Below are 22,769 nucleotides of genomic sequence, written 5' to 3' on the forward strand. Positions count from 1 at the left end.
TATTACAAATCCATCTACATACTACATATAATTTCATTTCTCGCCAACATTTAAATAATAACGGCAACAACGATTTATTATTACTTAATTGCAGGTAACGTTGTATCATTATCCTTTCTCGGAAGTAATATCGACGCGTAAAGTTAAATCCGAAGAAGGAGCTCTTTACCTGGATATGAAATGCGGTAATTTGATGCAGCAAAGAATAACAAGATTGCAAACAGAACAAGCGCATGAAATTTCACGCCTAATTCGACAGTACATCACAATGGAACAGCGGACAACGAATAATCAAACAACCGGTCTTTCTTACGGCTGGAAATGATTTTATTAATTCATAAAATTATTTTTATCACTCAAAATAATATTATTAATTTTTCATTTTTTTTTTTTTAATTACGCCTTTTAAATTCAAAATGCTCAATTATATCGGTGTGTAAATAATAACAAATAAGTAATTATATTTTATTAGGTAAAGTGGCGATAAACAAGAGCTAATGCTGCATTCAATAGTAAGTATGTTTAGTTATGTTATGGTGTAATAGCTCAATACAACTTTTAAGTAACTAATAATAATTAATATTAGTTATTATCGATTTTATTATTTGCCCAATTTTTGTCTTTTATTTTGGGCATAAATAAATTGATAATTTAAATGTTGAACGTTGATCAATTAAATTTATTTCAATTGATTAAATGTTTTTTTTTTACGCTAAGTCCATCGATAAGTCATAAAAATAATTAATTGTTGTTATTATTATTATTATAGATATAATTTTTTCAAAGAAATTATGTTATTTTATTGTTTAAATTACTCGAGATTTATTGTTTAATTTTCTTTTTAATCACACAAGTCGGTTTTAAAAGCGTTTATTTATTAAGTGTATAATAATAATAAATAATAATTATAATTATAAAATAGTAATAAAAAAGTTACACCCAATAATAACATTAACGCTGAAACTAACATGATATAAAAGTAAAAAGGTATTAATGTTGACTAACAAATTAATGTTTTGTTATGAACACATTTATAATAAAAAGACTTCAATTTTTGTATTTAAAAAAATTATATATATATTATATATATTTTAAAAATTTTTAAGTTTGTTAATTATTTCATTTCTTCCTTTACTGTACAGAAGGTTAGCTTCATTTAATATTTAAGGTAGTTGTCTCCATGGGTACAGTCTTGTGTAAAAGTGATGGATTATTTAGAGAATATCGTACCATGACAACTAGCTTAAAAACAAAATTTTTTATTGCAAATAGAATAATTTTCTTAATTCAAGTTAACCTTCAGTGCAGATCATATTTACGTTAATTTATATGATAAAAAGTAGTTAATTAATGATGAACTTCGCGATTGGGACTTGAACCAGGAGTCTTGAATTTAATCTCGCGGGGCCAGTTGTTGGCAGTGTGTCTGACGTATCCTGGGTCGTTAGGAGACGACGGCATTGTCGAAGCATTGGTTGTCTGGGTCCCGGTAGTTGACTTTCTGAGCACTCCAACCCACTCGTCCAGCATTTCTATTCCATCTTTAGACCGGTCGCTGCGGTAGCTTCTGCCAGATGAGACCAGATAATTGTCTCGCCCGCGCTTCATTATTCCTGGTGCTAATCTCGTTGATATCGTGTCAAAGTGACTCGAGTCCAAGTATCTGCTAGTAAAAAAATCATGTTAATTTTTAACTAGCCGATTTTTGTAAATATTTTGTGTAATATTGTGTACTGAAAAAAAAAAATTTCGTTTGAAAAAAATTAGCAATCTTGTGACACGAAATCAATTTGTTGAAAATTGTCAACAATTTTATTTCTTAGCTGAAGAAATTAAAATTTTTTTCAGTCACTATCTTGTTGAATCAAGACCTTTCATTTAAGTACCCACATCATTTTTTCATATATTTATATATATATTATATATATATGTAAATATGAAAAATATATCAAAATGCATGTGGGTACTTAAATGAAAGCTCTTGATGAGTGTATCATCAGGATGAGCTTATATCTTTAAAAATATCAATAATTAAGAAATGACCTTGTATCTTGTGAACTATGGACATTTTTACAGATATGAGCTCATCCCGATGATACACTCATCAAGAGCTTTCATTTGAGTACCCACATGCATTTTGATATATTTTTCATATCTACATATATATAATATATATAAATATATGAAAAAATGATGTGGGTACTTAAATGAAAGGTCTTGATGAGTGTAACATCGGGATGAGCTTATATCTTAAAAAACTTCAATAATTAAAAAAGTACAGTGCAATTTAACAAAAGTCATTATTTAATAAAGCAAAATTTTATTTATTTACAGTTCACATGTCACGGCAGTTACCTAGTGACTGTAAGGTTGCTAGTAAGCTTCAACATAGTATTTAAATTTTTTTATTTGGTAAAAAATTAAATTAGATCTAGCCATAACACAAAAAACGTTTTTGATAAATAAAATTTATAAGAAAAAAAAAACCTTACCTTCCATGACTCTCAAAATTGTCGTGATCATCACGATCGACCCTGTTAGTCTTCACACTCGAGTTAACAATTTTAGGAAACCTGGCCTCGCTTAAATTGTCTCTGATAGAAGAAAACCTCGGCGTGTCGACCTCGTCGGAAGGCCGAATATTCATTTCATGGGTGTGGTGATAAAAAGTCCTTCCGTTGTCCCTCTCGTCCTTGAATCTATCTCTCATCGTCGTCTCAGCGTCTCTGTACCCGTTGACAGTGGGCTCTCTAAACTGATTACGAAGATTGGAGTAATCTTTGGTAAATCGATCGTCGTCGATAAATTTAATGTCATCATCACCGTAGTCCCTGTTCGGCTCAGCCAAAATTCCGACGTCGGTAACTCGAGGTCTCTGGGCTGTAACAAGGACTTGATGCTCCCGTGAGTCTGCTGGAGGTTCTTCTTGATGGTGATGATGAACCTGATGATTCTGCGGTTGACTATTGTCCTTATTACTATCCTTAGTATCATTGACACTTTCATTTCTATCAGAATCTAAAGTCGTATTGTGTCCGCTAGCCTTTGGAGCTTTCGACTCCTTCTCAATCGTCAAAGTCGTCGGCGGTTGTACTAAATTGCGATAACATTCATGCTCATTTATTAACTACTTTAATTATAATTTATAATTATAATTATTATTTATAACTCTTTATATTTTTTATCGATTGTTAAGTCATATTTATTACTACCACTAATTACTATTTTAATTTTAATATTTTTTTAATTATTAAATTAGATAGCAAATTATTATTATTATTATTATTATTATTATTATTATTATTATTATTATTATTATTATTTATTGTTAAGCAGCCGTTTCAATTCGAATTTGTGAATTAGTCAAATCAGCACGTGACTTGCCTGCATTTTTATTGACAAATATATGCGTCGCGTCATGTTTAATGTCTTGTTCAGGTGTAGTCATCAAAATATCTGCTATAAAAACCAATCCGGTGATGAGACACAAAGCGCCGAGCACCGCTGCGTTGTCTATTAAATCATTAGGAACATTTTCTATTGACGCTAATGACAGTGCGCCGATTATTCCGAAGAGAATTACTCCAAGTCCAAGTAAAAATAATTCCTAGAATAAATAAGATAAATTAGTTAAGTGTTTATTCAATTATTTTAAACGTTTGCAATATTTTAGTTTTTTTTTTTTTTTTTTTTATTATAGCTCTTAGTTATCAAAATTAAAAAAAAATGACAGAAAATTTGCTTTACACGGAAAGAACAAGATGACACTGGATGTCATCCCAGATTATACTCGGTGATATCTGCGGTGAAAAAAATTTTCAGATAGTAGCTAGTATAATCCAGATTATACGGGGTGATATCTGGATTATACTCATTATAATCTGGATTATACTAGCTACTATCTGAATTTTTTTTTCATTCAGTATAATCTGGGATGATATCCAGTGTCATCGTGTTCTTTCCGTGTATAATTAAATTTCTAAAATTTTCAGGATTTTTTAAAAAATTTAGTTTTTAGTAAAAACAAAATTTTTACGAAATTTCAAACAAAATTTTAATAAATAATATTTTTAAAAATAAGTTACTAAAAACTTTTATTTTTTTTTATAATAATTTCATGTAATTTATTTTGAAAATAAATCTATTCAATGCAAACAAATAAACAATCAAATTTTTCTTTTTTACAATATTAGTGTAGATAATAAATATACAAATAAAATTAATAATAATAAAAAATAAATAATATTATTTTGTGAAAACTCAATTAACTAGTCAAAAAATTAAAATTGCAATCACAACACCTACATATTGAGTTTAATTTAATTTAAAAAAAGTTTATTCTACTAACGATTCAAGATAAATCATCAATAAATTATACAACAAGTAAGAAATTACAGAAAAGTCATTAGACAGGAAACAAGTACTTATGAATGAAAAATAACTTTTGAAACCTGCAATTAAGATAAATCATTTTTTATAATTACTTATAAGTAATTACGTTTTGAGCCATTGAATCTCTGAAGATCAGTTAGCTTCATTAAATACCATGCCTATCCTAAGCAATAAAAACTCTAAAGATTAAGAAAACATTTGCAGCTTAGTAATTATATTCATTGTGATATATTTTGAATAATTAGTGCAAGCCTTGTAATCGACATTAAAATATATGATGAATATAATATACCGTTCGGATGATCAAGCGAGTTCGATATAGTTAAATATTTTCCCACGTTCATCGTGTTAATAAAAAAACCTGACCGCGATTCCTCGATCTCTTCAGGATCAAGGATTGGGCGAGGATTTAATATGTATATATATTATATATGATACAAGTATTACGGTTACCAGCGATCTAGTTATATGACTCATTACTTATTACTAAGGAAAAATGTAAAATAACACATTACGTGTCTTTCTATTATGATTATGCGTTTCTGCACCAGCGCCTATAAGTATATAAATATATAAGCATATATGAAGTAAAGTAATATTGTTCCTTTAGATTTAAATAATTAACTATCTAGTCTTGTCTTTCAATGTCAACTATATGAGACATTGTTTATTTATTTATTTATTATTTTTTTACGTGTTTCAACATTCCCATGATTTTTAAGTAAATCTATTTTATTTGTTGTGCAACGAAATTGGCTGGTCTCCCCCAATTTTCAGAGCTGCCTTTGTTTATTTGCGACAACTTTTTAAATTATTGCATTCAAGAGTTTTTTAAAAATTCAAGTTCTCAGTATTAACATATTTAAATTTTAATTGTTTTATTAATAAGTCAATTAAAGAAAAAAATAATTGGAAAAGTTCCTAAAATTTAATTTTTCAATTTTTTTTTTTTAGTTGAAAAATTTATTGATAAAAATCTGAGTAAATTATCGATCATTTTGAGTAAAAAAATTAAATATAAAATAAACGGCAATGCAAAACTCTAGCGCGGAAGTTCTGAGCCGTAAATCTTAAAATATGATTTTTAAAAAATCATTCTTTAAAATTTTCTATGTTTTTTTTCTTAAAATCTTTTAATTTAAAACTTTAAATACAAGACTAAAATTTTTGAAATTTTTAAGAAAAAGTTATTTATCGAACTATTGAAGCAAATTTTCAAACTTTTTTTACAATCACTAAAAAAAAATAAATAAAAAAAAATGGGAAAATTCTATAATTTGTTCAAACAATTTAAAATTATAGCATTAAATTTTTTTATAAATTGTAAAAAAAAAATTGTTTGTTATTAGTCAAGAGTTTCAATTTTTATTTCAATAAATTAAAAATAAAAAATTTGTTAATAAATTTTTGCCTCTAATTTGTAAAAAAAATTTTTTTTTAATTTGAGTTTAAATTCAAAAGTTTTCGCTTCTAAAAAATTTCTAAAAACAAAACAATAAATTTTAAAAAACACTGAAATTGTCTACAACTTAACTATCATTTGTATTTAAAACAATATAATTAAAAAAAAAAGGATAACGATCCTTACTGTTTTTCTACCGCGTAATTCGCCAGTGGCAACAGCGAGCAGAAGACCTGCAGTGATTATCACGTAACCGCCACACGTTGCTGTCGCGAGAGCTGCACCTGTTACAGAAAAATAGGTCGAGGATTTAACTAAATAAATAAGCGACAAAAAAAAAAAGAAAAAGTGTTAAAAGAAATGAAACAAATACAAATTTGTTTTATCTTTTCTTCTGTCAAGACTTTTTCTTATTTTGAATTTAAAATAACTTTTTACCTATAGTTCCCCAGGTCACATTGTTCAGAAGAGCCCACTCTCTACTACGATATCTAAGAAAATTAAAAACTCTTCTGCTCTCGTCATCAGTCACACGGAGTGCCACCGTGCATGCAATGCATAGAAGCTGAAAAATAGATAAATATAAATGTTAATGTATAAAGAGAAACTATCAAGAATATGAATAATACCATGATGAATAATGAAAAGATTTTTTCTGTTTTCAATGAATAAATCTTAAAGATAAATTGCTTTGAACTTAGTCATTTTATTTGAATTAAAACTTCTGCAAAGTATAAATTTTATCTCTTAAATTAATTTAAAAAAAAAAAAAACAAAAATAAATTAAAAAAAAAATCTCACCACTTCAATGATTTTGATAAAAACTTTTTTATTCCACATAATTCCAGGATAGATTTCTCTGTGCTTAAAAAATTTTTTTCTGCTCAATTCACTTGATTTAAAAGCATTTGATTTAAACTTTTTCCACCACGAATTTTTGTCTATAATTACATATTAAAATTTAATTTAAAAAAATTATTAATAGTAACATCACAAAATGTTAATTTTTTTTATTAACAATTCTTATATTATTATAAATATTGGAATAATTTCTGGCACAAATAAATGTAGACGACAGGTAGATTTATTGTTGACGAGAAAAGCGATAGATCACAAACAGCGACGAGCGCGGACTGAAAGAGATAGTTAGGTTTATGCTCAGGCTGATGCAGGTGGGCCGATGTAGATGTAATGTCACGTAATGAGACTTGCGTATACCTACTACTGAAAAAAAAAAAAAAAAAAAAAAAAAAAAACAATGCAATGTAATAATGTTATTATCGTATAACGCAGCCGCGTGGGATAATTGAGTTTTTCATGGGTCACCATAGCAAAAAATATTATCATATATTTTTTATACTTATATGTATATATTACAATTTACCAATTATTTATTATCTTTTTTTTTTTAAGCATAATATACATTTTTTTTTAATTTATTAAAGTTATTTTAAAAAAAAGTATTTATCAAAATTCGCAGTCAAAATTATTTAAATTAATTGAAAATTAAAATAATTTTTTTATTTATAATTTCACAAAATATTTTAATTGATTTTTGAATTTTATTACTTAAAATTTATTTTTATATTATTTATTTATCTAATTCAATTGACTCTAGAACAAGTGTTTCCTAACGGCCATAAAGTACAGAGTATTACATTAATAGTGAGAAATTTTTATTAATTAAACTAAAATATTTTTGAATTAGTAATTAACTGTTTTAATTTTTTTTTTAATTGAATTCTATAATTTTTAAATCATTTATTTTTAATAAATTAAAAAATGTAATTTTTTTTAAAACTATTTTTGAAAACATTTTCAGAACCTTAGTAAAAATTTTTTGTCTGATGAAACCAAGTCCTGAAAAAATTAAAAATTAATTAATGCGAAAATATAAAGTAAATAATTACATTACTGAAATTGAGAGACATTTGATAACTTTTCTAAAAAATAAATTATATTAAGAATTTATTTTTAAAAAAATCCATCTTTAAAAGCTCTAAAAAATAACAAATGCCGTTTATAAAAAAAATATTTTCTAGACCTAATTTATTTTTCAAAAAAATTCAAAAATTGTCCAGTGTCTGACAATTTGAGTGTCATAAATAATTTTTAAAAATGGTTGATAATTTTTTATTTTCTATTTACTTGCGTATTATTATTTCGATACTGTCAAATGTAATATATATTTTACCCTGTTTTGTTTTTTTTTTCTTGAAATGAAAACTTGGAAACAACAATATAAATACCATTCAGAGTTTCTCCGAATAATCAGTAAAGTTAGTACGGACTGAGACTGAGTGTTTGTTGTGTAGACCTAGGCATGCAATAACAATCACAAATCTCGACATAAGTATTCAAAGAATAAACGTCAAACTCTGACAGATATAAAATGACATTCGATGTTATTCATGTCATAGTTAAAAAATCTACTTGGCTGATGTTTAACACTCTTTGTTTTAGAAACAACAATATATGAGTATTAAGGGGGAACACCACTGTGACGATAAAAAAAAAAGAGGTGATTTTCAAGAATTTTTTTGACAGAAAATGGCGAATGATTGAAAATTTTCTCACTATTCTTACTCACACATTCTTTTAACCCGGCTAAAAAAATTTTTTTTTTAGCAGTTTTTAGTTTTTTCCTAACAAATAAAAAAAACTCCATCAATAATTTTTCAACATTTTCACAAATAGATTTTTTATTTTCTTTGCAATAATATTTTTATCAAAAAAAAAAAAAAAAAACAAAAAAATATGAAAATTAATTTAGCATATATTTAATAATTTTGAGAATTTAATAACAATTAAATTATGGCAAAAAAATATAACACTGAAGTTGGCAGACATTAAAAATTATTTTGAAATTTCATAATAAAGCAATTATTATAAAATAAATTAAATTAAAAAATTCCACAAGTGAAAATTTTTAGAAGCATTTTTTTATTGTAATTTATTTGTTATTAAAATTTTTTAAATTGACAGCTGACGGCTAACTTCAGCATTATCAAAAAAATTAATATGTAGAAATTTAAAAATGAAAATGAAGTTAGCCAAGATTTCAAAATTTTTATAAATTTTTTTTCAAAAATTTTCACTTAAAAAATTAAAAAAAAAAAAATTGTCACATGTAAAAAACTTGAAAAAATATAAGTGCAATTTTTTATAAATACCTTTTTAGTTGTAATTTAATTAATAAAAGAAGTCAAAAATTATTAGACGTCTGCTTACTTAAGTTTCATATTTAAAATGCAATTTTAAAAAAAAAATTTTAATAATAAAAAATAATTTTTCGATATTTAATCTAAAAAATTTTTTAAATTTAACTAAAACAAAAATTGCAATAAAATTATTTAAAATTCTAAAATTATTTATGCAATACATCGATTATTTACGCGTCCATAGATCGAACAAAGAAAAACTTGAAAAAATGTACGTTAAATTAAAATTCTCCGGATTTCCCACCACCTAGCTTTAGCTTCTGTACTTCGGTAGACAGCACACACCACGGCCACGGCCATTGGTGCTCTCCGAGACTACCAAAATCTATTGGCCAAATAAAAACTGTAACTGACGCTATATGCTTCATTATGTCGCACTAAATAACTGAATACTTATCTAACTGAGCTGCACGTCACTTGTGTTCGGCTAGCTGAGGACAAAGCACAGCATTTTTACATTTTATTCGGCAATAGCCAGTTGTTTCAAGTTCTTTGTTCGATTTCATCAGCGTCCAGTGCCAGTAATTTAATTATTAAAAAAACAAGTGAATCAACAATTGACAATTTTGATTATTAAAATGTTTAACAACCACAGAAGTAATAGTGATACTGGAAAGAATAATGGAAGCCCAATTAAAAATTCTGGTAAAAAATACCAATATGTGTACAGCATTAATAATTTATCCGGTAAGTAATTTTTTTTTTAAATTTTAATTTATTCAACAGTTAATTACAACTAACTTGTTTATTTAATAATTTTCAGATAAATTATACGAAAATAGAATTTATAAATTTAAGATTTGACTAAATTATTTTTTCGTTTTAATTAAAAAATTAACTAATCAATCAGTGCTTGAAAATTAGTTTAAAAAAATAGATGTAATTTAAATTAACCAACGTCTGAAAATTATTATAATTTAATTTATTGGAAAAAAATTAAAATGTTATTAAAATTAGCCGACGTTCCAAATTTTTTGATTCTTTTTTAATAATTAAATTAAAAAGTTTTTGAAGTTTTTTACTCGTGCAAATTTTTTTTTTATTTTCTTGTAAATACTTTTTCAATGAAAAAAATTATAAAAATTTTGAGATGTCGGCTAACTTTTTGTATTCATAAAATTAAAATAAAAGATTTCACAAGTTGAAAATTTTTTAAATTATCTATGAAATTTTTTTTAAATATTTTTTTTACTTGTAATTTAATTGATGAAAACAAAAAAAAAATTAAAAATGGATGAACTTCAGCTAATTTTAGTATCATAAAAATGCGCGTTATTTATCATTTATTTATATTTAAATTTTAACAAAAAATATAAAATGGATTGTTGATAAATTTAAAATAATGAAACTACGGTGGAAAATTATAAAATAACTGTTTTCATTGTTAAAAAATTAGAAGTTTTTAATTGTATTATTTATTTAAAACTAAAAATTATTTTATATAAATTATTATAAATTTTTTTATTAAAAAAATTAAAGAAGTATTAAAATTTTACTTATTTATATACACGTCATTAGTGTTAATAAATAAATGTAAAAGGATGAACACAAAAAATTTATTAGAATAAAAAATTGACAAGTTCTTGAAAAAAAAAAAACTAAGTTTATATAAAAATAAGTGAAAATTTCTGAGCATTTAAAGTTATAAATTTATTTACGTATCGATAATTTATATATTAATTATTTATAATTGAAAACGAATTACAAAATAATAATTTCTTATTTAACTTAGACCGGCAATGGGACAGATCAAAAAATGACTTGCACGATCAATATTACGCCAAGACTGATGAAAAGAGTGATTTATCATTTCAAGAGTCAATCGAGATTTCAAAAAACGTGCTTGAGATTTCAAAAACATCGGGACTTGACATCACACAAGTCAACGGCCAGCGGAAACTAGGCCCGCCAAAAGATTGGGTCGGCGAAGCACCAAGTCCCGAGTGTGAGGTTTTCGTTGGTAATCTTCCAAGAAATATTTACGAAAATAAACTCTACCCGATCTTCCAGCGAGCTGGAGAAATTTTTGAAATTCGTCTCATGATGGATTTTTCCGGAACTAACCGCGGCTATTGTTTCATAAAGTACACAAAGCCCGAGTACGCGGCAAAAGCCATAAAAGAATTGAACGAGTGGCCTATTGAAAAGGGGAAAAAAATAGGCGTCGTAGCGAGTGTTAATAACTGTCGCCTGAGTATTGCTCGATTGCCTCCAGAACTGGATTCTAAAATTTTTATCAAGGTATTTATTATTATCTTCCTGCATACATACACATAGTATGATTCTAAGTATAATTATTATTATTTATATCATTAAGACAATAAGCAAAATTTTGTAACTAGTATATTTTTATGATAAAATGAGTTTTTATGGTTAAATTTGGTTTCGTTGGAAAAGTTTGGACCTGGAGTTGTGCCTCTTCAATGTTTCATATCATTTTCACCGATAGTCAATTTAAGATGATAAGTATTGAGGCTGCATTAAAAAATTCTCTATTTCTAGATACATAATTAAGAAATTACTTTGTATCTTGTGAACTATTGACATTTTTACAGATATAAGCTCATCCCGATGTTACACTCATCAAGACCTTTCATTTAAGTACCCACATCATTTTTTCATATATTTATTTATATTATATATATTATATATATATAAATATATGAAAAATATATCAAAATGCATGTGTGTACTCAAATGAAAGCTCTTGATGAATGTAACATCGGGATGAGCTTATATCTTTAAAAACGTCAATAGTTAAAAAAGTACAGTGCAATTTAACAAAAATCATTATTTAATAAAGCAAAATTTTATTTATTTATAGTTTACAAGTCACGGCAGTCACATAGTGACTGCAAGGTTGCTGGTTTTTATTATTAAAAATATTTTTTTATATTTTAATGCAAGTCACAGACCTCATGATTATTTTTCTTTTAGAAAAAATTTAATTAAAAAACTTTTAAGTATCTTACAATAATTATATTAATAATAAGTAAAGTAATTGAAAAAATATTCTTACAGAAAATTTACGAAACGACAGAGAGTGTAACTCAAGTCGCGGTTTACACCATCGCTAAAAGTAATACCGCTAATAAGCCGATGCAAAAAAAGGCGTTAATTTCGTACAAAGCGCACATTGATGCTGCGATGGCCAGAAGAAAACTTATGCCGCAGAGGACAATTTTATTTCCCAATGTTGAGTTGATCATAGATTGGGCTCATCCTAGTTCATCGATGCACAATGTTGTAAGTATATATTTATTTTATTTATTACTTGACTTTAAAATTTAATATACAAAGGAATGTTGTTTGCAACAATCGAGTGATAAAATAAAATGAATAAAAAAGGCTAGACCATCAACATTTGAACACTCGACATGACATCTTTTATCTTGGCCATGAAGAGTGAACAATGACTGTATGGTTACTAATACGACGGTCTCACGCGAAAATTGGAACGTGGTAACTTTCCCTTCTGAGGATTTTATTCTACGCAATGTTATTTCCTTTTTTTGATTATAAGCTATTTTTGTTTATTTATTTAATAATATTTGGGCAATATTTATTGTTCAAGTTATTTATAATTATCCTTATACTTATAAGTATTAAATTTATATATTACCTTTCATGTTTGTGCATTGTCCAAACACTGCGAAAGACTGACGAGTATAATTCTTATTTTTACCTTGTACAGGTCAGTCTTATCACTTATCACCCTTTGAATATTGCATTTATTTTTATCTTTATATGTTTGTGAAGAATTATTTTTACTGAGACTTCAGAGGTTTGCATGGGAATTATATTTATTCAATATTTTTTTATTTTAAGTTTATAAATAAATAAAAAAAAACTTCAAGTATTTTATGTACAACATTAATTATTCTTAATTATAATTATACCTGGATAAGAATAATTAATTCTTGACTTCTCATAATATTTGAGAATAATTTAGAAATTTTTATTATTAAAAATCGATTATTTATTATAATATTATTGGTATAAATAATCGATATTAAAAACATATATATTATTTGAAAATTAAATATTTAAAATAATCATTTTTTTTTTTTCATCCATTTTTCAAAAATTGGATATTCTTTTACTTCAATATTTTTTTTATTACTTTGAATAATACTTAAGGAGTGACATGGGTTTCTTCCGGAAAAATGGTCTATTTTCAAGACTTTTTTTTAATGCCGGTAAGATAGAAGATAAACGTTGAGTTCTATCTTACTGTCAGTTTCACTAAAAGCTTTTAAAAACCAACACAAGAGTCGCTAAAATCGCTTTTAATTGTCACAATAAAATCAACTAAAATTCGCTCTAGTTAGTCAGCTGACCCAACTCATAAAGTAATATTTACTTTTTCCGAGTGGAGTGATTTTGATTAATTTGTTCTATTTGTTTTATCAAAAATAAAATCAATATGTCAGGTGCACTAGATGAACACTCATCCTGGAGAAGTCCTTTGTCAACTCGTTATGCGTCTAAAGAGATGCTCTATAATTTTAGCGAGCAAAATAAGTTTACCACGTGGCGCCGGCTTTGGATTTACCTGGCGAAAGCACAAAAGGTCAGTTTACTTTAATTGTTATTGTTGTTGTTGTTGTTGTTGTTGTCATCAATCATTAGTTCTATTGTTGATTTCATTACTAATCAATATTAATTACAATGTTATTAATTTTAAGAAAATTTCCTGCCTTCAAACGAAAGTAGTAAAAAAGACAAAAAAATGAATTTCACAAATTTTTATTGAATTAAAATAAAATTTTTTTGATTACCTTAAAAATAAGGGTAAACTTGAAATATATCATTTTCAAATCATCTCTAGCGAATGATGCAATCACTAACCGGCTATGTAAATTATAATGATTTTAAAATCAGATGACTGAAAATTTTTAAGATTTTTCTTCACAAACATAAAAAAAATTTCTTGAATTTTCTATTCAAAATAAAAAAAAAAGGATGTAATTTTTTAAAAATATTTTGTTCATACTAATTATTTTTTAAATAAAACTAAAAAAATCGGTAATTATTTATAAATAGGGTCTACCCTAATTTTTGCTATATTTAGGTATAAAATTGACATTTTTTAATTTTTTTTTTCTAATTTGAAAAAAATTTTTTTTTGTTTTGATTTTCATTTTTGGGTAGTTGATAAGTAATAGAATAAGTGTAATAAAAATTTGAATGCATTAGTCATTACCTCATTTAGAAATAAAATTTCTAAAGACCACCGAGTCCCCTAAAGACCTCAAAATGTTTGCTGAGCAAATGTCTTATAATTTAAGTACACAGAAAAAAAAATTTTCTTGAACCGAGAAAATTATAAGGTAGACCGAAGTTATTTTGGAGCAAGAAGAAATTTTCTTAGCTTAAAAAAATTCAACTTCGTTCAAGAAATTTTCAATCTTCCTTAAGATTTTCTTGATTTAAGAAAACGCTTGACTCAAGACTTTTTTTCTTTCTGTGTATCTTACAATAAGCATATTTTAAGCAATTTATTTTTCAATAATTACTTGGTGTAAAAAGTTGTCAGTCATAGAAATTTTCATAACACTTAATCGGTGAATTTAATCTTTAAAAGGTTACAATGTTATCATTATCACATTTTATTGACTGATTAACGCTTACGAAATTACCCGTAATCTCTGAAGTCTTACAAAATAATTCATAAACAATAAAACCTCGAGAGTTAATTGATAACTTCCCTCGATTGTTCGCAAACAAGTTCCTTGCGTTTTCTCAGTAAAAATAAAAATTTAAGCTAATCGATTTAATTTATCGTCTACGAAGATCGAAGAGTGCGGAGTTATGTCCAAAGATGGAGAGATCCATATTTCGGAGCGGTACATCGAGCCGAAAAAAAATTACAAACCAAAGGATGTTTCTGCTAAAAACAACAAATTTGGAAAAAGAACCGAGGCTTGGGATAAAAATCTAGGAAGCGGGAAGAAAAATTTTATTGGATGTAAATCCAAGCAGTTTTTTAAGCCACCTCACGAGCAACAGCGGGTCGTTAGTAATAATACTTTCAAGAAGATGCCGCTGAATCCTATTTGTAAAAGATCACTGTCGATGCTGCAGGAAAACAACGGCGTACTTAGAGATATTAATATTAATAACAAATCTGCTGTGATCTTTAACCCTTCGCCAGTTGTTATTAGAAGTCCGTATTTGTCTGATGACAAGGAGAATATTTCTCATCCATATTTAATTCCTGGTATTCAAAATTTGAATAATATAAGCCTTTCTCCGGTTTTTAATTTCAATGGACTTAACTTCAATCAAAGTTACCAGGTTGTTCAAAAAAATTTGATCATGACACCCAATTTGCGGCAAACCGTTCCTGTTTATCAGGATAATTTTTGCGTCGACCAAAATTGGTCCAACTTTGATAATAGAGTTGATAACTCTTATTACAATCAACAGTATTGTAGTAATATTAATACGAGATGCAATTTACCGGGTCTAAATATTGTGCGCTCTTTAATACCTAATCAGTGTGCTGAAAATTTAAATGTTTTTGGAAATCGTCAAGGGCATTTGATAAACAATCAGGTTGGCTATCGGCCTCAATACGATACCAAATCATTTGGGCTTGGAAAGATAAATCATTTTCCTGTAATGTGTGCTGATAATCAAGTATTCAGTCTCCCCAGAGGCATTTTTAAATCTCGATACTAATTTTTTAGTGTTTTACTTGGTGTTTTTTTTGTTTTGTAATATTGAATTATGCTATGATTATCAAGATTTTAATATAAATGATTTTAAACAAGACTTTTAAGTTTTAAATTATTGTGAAAAAAAATTTTTAAAGAAAGTAATTATAGGAAAAGTTGATTTTTTTTATAAACAAAAAATGAAGATCTTATTTTAATAATTATGACTTAAATTAAAAAAAAAAATTGAAAATTGAAGAATTCTATTCTTTTGATAAATTAAAAAACAAATAAAAAAAAAATTGAGATTTCTTTAATTAAAAAAAAAATCAAATTATTAAATTTAAATTTTTAAATGAACGAAATTAAATTAAAAAAATTCAATTTTTTTAATAAAATGAAAAATAAAAATTTTTAAAATAAGTCACAATTAACAATAAAGTTGATTAAATGTTTTTAATTGATAAAATAAAAAACGAAATTAAAAAAAAAAATGACACTAGAAAAAAGAATTCAAAATTTTTTTAATTTATGATTAAATCGTAGGACAAAAATTTTACTAAAAAATATAAGGTAAAAGACTCAGTTATTGACACTTGCAATTTTATTTTAATAAAAAAATAAAAACAAATCAACTCTAACAAATTAATAAATATAATTTTTGAATAATAAATTTAAAAAAAATTGATTTTTTGAAAACATTTAATTTTTTTGATTAAAATAAAATTGAAAGTGTTAAATAATTAGACCAGTGTAAATAACTGAGTCTTTTACCTTAAAAAGAAGAAATGTAATTATTTGACGATATCATACAAAATAATTGTTTTATTTTAAGGAAAGTCATTACTTATATGAGTGAATTATTATTTTAATAAGGATAGTAGTAATTAAAATAATTCTACGTAAAACAAAGTTTTATAAACATGTAAACTAAATAACGTAATTATTATTTTATATGCATGCGTTAAATTGATTGAAATCAAGGCCACTGAAATGATTTTTTTTTATTCCATTAAATTTATCTATTAAGGTTTATTAATATAATTACTATTACTAAAAATCACACATCACATAATTTTTAGACATTCTTCCTCAGTTTTTGTAACATCTAATTATTGATTGCTCATGTTAATTTTATTGTAATCGATAAATTAATCACGTATGAATGATAATTGAAATAGTTTTTTTATAAAAATAAATTTTTATAAATCAAAACAATTTTAAATATTATTTATTACAATTAATCGATAATTATAATTATAGTTATTGTCAAAAAACATAATAATAATAATAATTACTTAAAAAAAAATCTTACAAATACAATCTTATAAATAAATCTTTATATATATAAATTTTCATTGGTCATAAGAAATTTCGTAGTCAAAAAAATTGTCTGATTCTTCAATTCTGTCATCGGCTTCGTAGAATTCTTTGCGTGACAATCTGTTGCATCGAGTGGATGACGGACGTTCGTCTATATTTTCGTCTTCACGTCTCTCGACCACTTGATCAAATTGAGATTGAGGTCGAGAGGAATTGGGTGCTGATGTGGGATTCACTTTATTTCTAAATTTTTTAGGTGATTCATCAGTAATTAGATGTCTTGAAGAAGTCCTTGGCGAATCAACAGAACTGATCCAACTTGAGAAATTAGAATCCTCGATATTATAAACATCATCTTCGTTCCTTGTATCACTTGTCTGCAAAGATTCTCTGTACAAAGGTTTAGTTCTCTTTCGGTTGTTCACCGTCGATTCAACCTCAACGCCGCCGTTATTTTTGGTATCTTCACTTTTAATTTCGCTGTCTTGTAATTTCGGTGTGCTTTCTCTAGCAGTTTGATCTTCAGTAGGTTCTGGATGTGCTACCAAATTAATCTGCTTTCGCTCCGACTCGTTAGTCGCTGGTTCGCTATTAGTATGGTCTTTTCTGAAAAGTGAAGAGAAAATAAATTTTAATTTTAATCAAGTTCTTAAAAAGTGCTTATTCTATTTATCAACTTGTTATTTTGATCGCTCCGGGCATCAGATACAGATCTATGTACTTGTGATTTGGTTTGTGTCCTCTTATTTTTCTGAACGTGAAATGATGATCCGTCGTTACCAGAAGTTAAGTATGATCCCATGGTTGAAAATGACTCCAGTGTACTTGACATTTCGGCTCCTTGCATCATTGGTGGACCTTTAATATTATTATCATTATTCATTTTATTATCGATCAAATGGTAAATTTTAATTTAAGGTAGTTGTCATAACTTATTACGAAATTTCAAACAGAATTTTGATAAATGATATTTTTTAAAATAAATTACTAATAAATAATAGTTTACAAAAACTAAAAAAAAAATTTTTATAGAAAACCGAACTAAACAATAAAAAATAAATTTTGATAAATTTAAATTAAGAAAAATGTTAAAAATTTTGATGAATATAAATATAAATTAATTATAGTGTAAATAAGAATAAAATATATTTTATTTAAAAAAAAAGCGTGGGATTCTTTTTAAAATATTATCCAACTGATAATCCTACTCATATCTGCACTGATAAAAAAATTGACTTGACTCAAGAGCCAAACTCTTCTACCAAGAATTCTATTTTGAAGAAAATAATTTTCTTGAGTCAAGAGAATAAATTCTTGAGCTAAAAAATTATTCTTGGTCTAATAAAATTTTCTTGCTTCAAGAATTTATTCTCTTGATTCAAGAAAATCATTTTCTTCAAAATGGAATTCTTGGTTCAAGAGTTTGGTTATTGAGTCAAGTCAATTTTTTTATCAGTATGTTAATAAAATATTTATAACTATTGACACCATACACCCTACGCTTTTTTTTAAATAAAATATATTCTATTCTTATTTACACTATAAATAATTTGTATTTGTCAAAATTTATTTTCTATTTTTTAGTTCGGTTTATTTATAATAGCGTTTTTTTTTATTTTCTTAAGCTATTTACTTATTTTCTTAAAAATTATAATTTCTCAAAAAAATTATTTTGAAATCTCTATTTACCGCGTAGATGCAACTAACAACTTTCCATTGTGAGTTAAAGATAGATAAGAAGACCAAACCCGTTCTACTTTAAGACTCTCTAATTTTTTTAAGATAACAAGTTCATATTTCTCATGAAAAAGTCACTTAAAGAAAAAAAAATAATCAATATTCAAACAATAACTATCTATAAAATAAAATCTTACAAGTATTGTAGGCCGCATTACAACTGGTGGTCGTTTTATCGGATGGTTTCACAACTCTATCTGAAAAATAAAGGGTTTAAATACTCAACCGGATTATATTTATTTAATATATGTGACAATAATGATCCTGATAAGCATCAAATCCGACCATATCCTGGTTGTCTAGCAGTGACGTCGATCAATCTGGTTTCTGTAGTCGGAGTTGTTGTGTAGGTAGCCCAGTGCAGTTGAGGGGGACTGGCTTGTACCTGCTGAGTTTGCTGGACCCGTTCTTGAGATCTATTGTGCTGAATTTTGTGGACTTTGCCGCAAATTATCGATGCGCAATTGCAGCTGTAATTAATGCGATTGATTAATAACAAAATAATCAAAATTTTTTTAACTATTTTGATGTTTTTTTCCGTTTCTATTGGGCTTAAAAAATTTTTGAAAAGTACGAAATTAATCTTCATTAAATTTAATTTAAAAAAAAAAAAAAAAAAAAAAAAAAAAAAACTAATCTGTAAATTTTTGAATTTTTTTTGCAACCATTCTCAATTCAAATTTTTCAAAAATGATTCTTACAATTCGCAACAAGGTCCAGCGTGATGAGGAATTGGTTCAGGTGGAGGCGGCGGTGGTGGTGGTGGTGGAGGAGGCGGTGGTGGTGGTGGCGGAGGAGGAGGAGGAGGTGCTGGTTTGACGACAATCGAAGTTGGAACGATAGTACCGCAGCCTCTGAATGCAGCAGGACAAACAGGATGAGGACCTCGGCCAAATTGAACAGATGGGACGCTCTGGTGCACTGGAGACGCGGACGGTATCATAGATCGCGGTGAACTCGAACGACGACAGTATCGTGGCGAACCTTGAGCTAGAGGGAGCTGGGTAGTTTCCATTTGCTCGCCGATACTTTCTGAACCTTGAGGTACTTCTGGTAGTGGACGGTGGCAGATATCGCAGGTGGTTTGATCTAAACTTTCTCTGTATTGGGGACTCTGGAAGTAAAATCAGATAGTTTTGTTTATTTATCGATGAAAGGTGCTGGCGGTTCTAGGTTTTAGGTTCTAGGTCACCCTATTTTCGAAGCTATTACCTTTTGTGATAATGATTCTGGCTCACTTTGAGGTCGATCGGGGTATTGAGGTTTATGATATACTTTGACGTTTGTATTTGCTTCGTGTGATACAGCTTCTTGGGTCGATACTGCTGCCATTCCGCAAGTACAGTTCTGAAGATAAAGATTGTTTATTTTGTTTGGACGATAAATGATAAAAAAACAAAAATAAATTTTAGAGAAGTGAATAAAATTTTTTTGAGCAGAGAAAAATTTCTTTATTTTTAAGAAAAAAATTTTTTTAAGAAGAGTTTACATATTTTTTCCTCTTGCCTTCTATTGATCGAACGAAAGTATCTCTGTCACACTTGTACAACAAATGTATTCTTAAAACCCATTTTATGCATAAATAAATGAAAATTTTCCAAAAAAGCGCTTCGCTCTTCGATGGGTAATTTAATTATCTATAATACAACTTGCATAATATTGTTATGATTCTATTTTAAAAAAAAAGTCAATTTGTCAAATTTTGTAGGATACGACGAAGTATTGATTAGTCTAGTGATTTCTGGTTTTGTTTTTTATACTCTACGTGTAAAAGCAAAGACTTTTTTCTTTCTACGTACAATGAAAAAGTTGTAAGCTTTCACAAAAAATTTCTTAGAATCTAATTAAAATTCCCTTTAATGTAAAAGACCCTTATTTACAAAAAACGACTGAAACTCACTTCAGGCATTATACCACCGTTTTGTTTAAACATCATTGGACCCCCTGCAAAGTACTGCCCGTATGATAGCGGATGGCATTTTCTCATTACAGAAAACCTATGACGCCATATCCTAAAATTAAAATTTAACCAATTTTTAATTTAACATACGGGTTTCAATAGCTGTCAAAAAAATAAGATGATATTAAAAAATGAAATCGAAGTCAGTCGGCATTTAAAATTTTCAAGTTTTTCTTTTTAACAAATAAATTTTGAATTAATAAAATGTATTTTAAAAAATGACAAAATAATTTTTTTAAATTCTCACATTTGATTTTTTTTTTTTTTTAATAATTTATTATTTATAAAAAGTTTGAAAAATCAACAGATACCTCTTGATTTAATGAATTCTTTACTGAAGCTCATAATATTATAAATTATTGAAAAATATTATAAACGAATAATATTTTAATAATTTCCGTAAGTTAATTAATTTTTAATTAGTGTACTTTTTGGCTTGTAATTAATACTTACAATAGTATTGTCAAGAATGCAATTGTGTGAACAACGCTTATCATAAAACACAACATAAAAGACGCTAAACGTCCCCAAGTTTGTACAGGCGCCGTATAGAGAAGTGCACAACCCGCTGCCAAGTAAAATATCACTCCCAGAAAATTAACAAATACCATCTGTTGAAAGTTTCAAAAGTTTAGAGTAATTAGTCACTAAAAAGTATTTGAAAAATTACGATAAGATAAAATAACAACACAATAATTGGGCACTTTGTTCCCATTATATTATGTTGTCATACACTGCATTAAATTAACGATAGAGGAACGTTAATGATGTGAAATGACAATAATAGTCATTCTTAAGAAATTTATTGAAATGTTTACTGTATTTATAACCATAAATATAGAATAATTACCGGATATTCTGGAATATCAGTTCCAGTGAAATGAGATATTATTTGAATACCGTCAAAAAATAAAAACGCTACTGATACAACTATTGCAAAAATACTTGTCGTCTGGCGAATCCCAAGATCTGGTAGTGATATTAAATAAACTATCAATCCAAATAGGAATAATGTTAATATCTAGAAATCAAAAATTAATTAATTAATTAAATACAAATTTTCAATCCGTACATTAATATATTAAATATTAATTAACTATTTTTATTATTGGATGTAAAATTATACTAAACACTGAGTTTAATTTTTTGATAATTATTTACAAGTTTGGTCACTAATTAACATTTTTTTTTTTTTTTTTTTATTCTGCTTGTTTTTACGGCGCATTTATAATAAAAAAATATCGTGAAAGAAAAAAAATAAAGATTTTGATAACTTTTTTGCTTTCAAAAGTTGGAAAAAATTTTGGCTTTCATATTTTTGGATAAAATTTCTATTTAATCTTTTTTTGAAAAGTACATAAAAAAATGAAAAATTATAACGAAATTTATAAATTTTTTTGATAATTTGTTAAAATTGTGATAATCAATTTTTTTTTTAATTTATTTTTTTATGTATTTTTTTCAAAAAAAAATTTTGTTCAAAAAAATGAAAATTAAAGTGGTGGACCCCACACGGAAAGAACAAAATGATACTGGATATCATCCCAGATTATACTCAGTGATATCTGTGGTGAAAAAAAATTTCAGATAGTAGCTAAAAAAATGCAGATTATACTGTGTGATATCTGGATTATACTCATTATAATTCAGATTATACTCATTATAATCTGGATTATACTAGATACTATTTGAAATTTTTTTTCACTCAGTATAATCTAGGATGATATCCAGTGTAATCTTTTTTCTTACCTTCACTTGTAAATAATTATCAATTTTTTTAATAAAAAGTAAAAAAACAATTTTCAAAAATTAGCAATTGAAAATCTAATTTAAATATTATTTTAAAGAATCTTTTTTTCTTGGAAATAAATTCTCTAAAAATATGTGCCTAATTTATTTATTTATTTTTTTTTTTATTGTATTTCTGACATCTTTTTATGAATTTTAAATCCAAAGAACATAAGTTTTCATTGTAAAAAAAAAAAAAATTTGAACCAAAACTGTAATTAAGACCAAAGTAACTGATACAGAATTTCTGAGAGTTAATAATTGACAAAACTTACAAACTCAAT

At 26.4% G+C, this 22,769-nt stretch overlaps 4 protein-coding genes across 8 annotated transcripts in view; 2 read left to right on the plus strand and 2 right to left on the minus strand.

The window, feature by feature from the left end:
• The window catches only part of Myo10a (unconventional myosin 10A), a 58,777-nt gene extending 57,677 nt beyond the window's left edge, over positions 1-1,100 (plus strand). The window contains exon 29 of the mRNA XM_074242777.1: positions 95-1,100. Coding sequence (XP_074098878.1) covers positions 95-325 — 231 coding nt within the window. The 3' untranslated portion in view covers positions 326-1,100. The remainder of the gene's footprint in view (positions 1-94) is intronic.
• LOC141527358 (uncharacterized) lies at positions 855-12,659 on the minus strand. 3 transcript variants are annotated; one of them, XM_074242784.1, is made up of 7 exons: positions 12,638-12,659; positions 6,596-6,735; positions 6,233-6,359; positions 5,981-6,078; positions 3,385-3,607; positions 2,493-3,093; positions 855-1,663 (listed from the first exon to the last, which is right to left on the minus strand). In XM_074242784.1, exons 1-7 carry the CDS (start codon positions 12,642-12,644, stop codon positions 1,348-1,350), a joined length of 1,512 nt encoding a protein of 503 aa, XP_074098885.1. In that variant the 5' UTR covers positions 12,645-12,659; the 3' UTR covers positions 855-1,347. The 3 variants fall into 3 exon arrangements, with proteins under 3 accessions (XP_074098885.1, XP_074098884.1, XP_074098886.1); XM_074242783.1 differs by having other exon boundaries at positions 855-1,666; XM_074242785.1 differs by lacking the exon at positions 12,638-12,659 and adding an exon at positions 8,385-8,428 and having other exon boundaries at positions 855-1,666.
• Adsl (adenylosuccinate lyase) overlaps positions 9,363-22,769 on the plus strand; it is a 38,230-nt gene continuing 24,823 nt past the window's right edge. The window contains exons 1-4 of one of the 3 annotated variants that reach the window (XM_074242779.1): positions 9,363-9,702; positions 10,748-11,256; positions 12,037-12,261; positions 14,812-16,895. In XM_074242779.1, coding sequence (XP_074098880.1) covers positions 9,594-9,702; positions 10,748-11,256; positions 12,037-12,261; positions 14,812-15,702 — 1,734 coding nt within the window. In that variant the 5' untranslated portion in view covers positions 9,363-9,593 and the 3' untranslated portion in view covers positions 15,703-16,895. Of the gene's footprint in view, positions 9,703-10,747; positions 11,257-12,036; positions 12,262-13,345; positions 13,589-14,811; positions 16,896-22,769 lie in introns of those variants that run through there. The other 2 variants (XM_074242778.1, XM_074242780.1) reach the window with 2 other exon arrangements.
• Positions 16,937-21,308, minus strand: LOC141527357 (uncharacterized). Its single transcript, XM_074242782.1, has 8 exons — positions 21,151-21,308; positions 20,638-20,749; positions 19,950-20,084; positions 19,439-19,851; positions 19,023-19,207; positions 18,875-18,934; positions 17,678-17,858; positions 16,937-17,606 (listed from the first exon to the last, which is right to left on the minus strand). The coding sequence occupies exons 1-8, from the start codon at positions 21,306-21,308 to the stop codon at positions 17,033-17,035; spliced, it is 1,818 nt and encodes a 605-aa protein (XP_074098883.1). The 3' UTR covers positions 16,937-17,032.

This window comes from Cotesia typhae, unplaced genomic scaffold (genome assembly GCF_013202065.1).
Source record: "Cotesia typhae breed Kobodo isofemale line unplaced genomic scaffold, CoteBio_Ctyphae contig_4, whole genome shotgun sequence".
Classification (NCBI taxonomy): domain Eukaryota; kingdom Metazoa; phylum Arthropoda; class Insecta; order Hymenoptera; family Braconidae; genus Cotesia; species Cotesia typhae.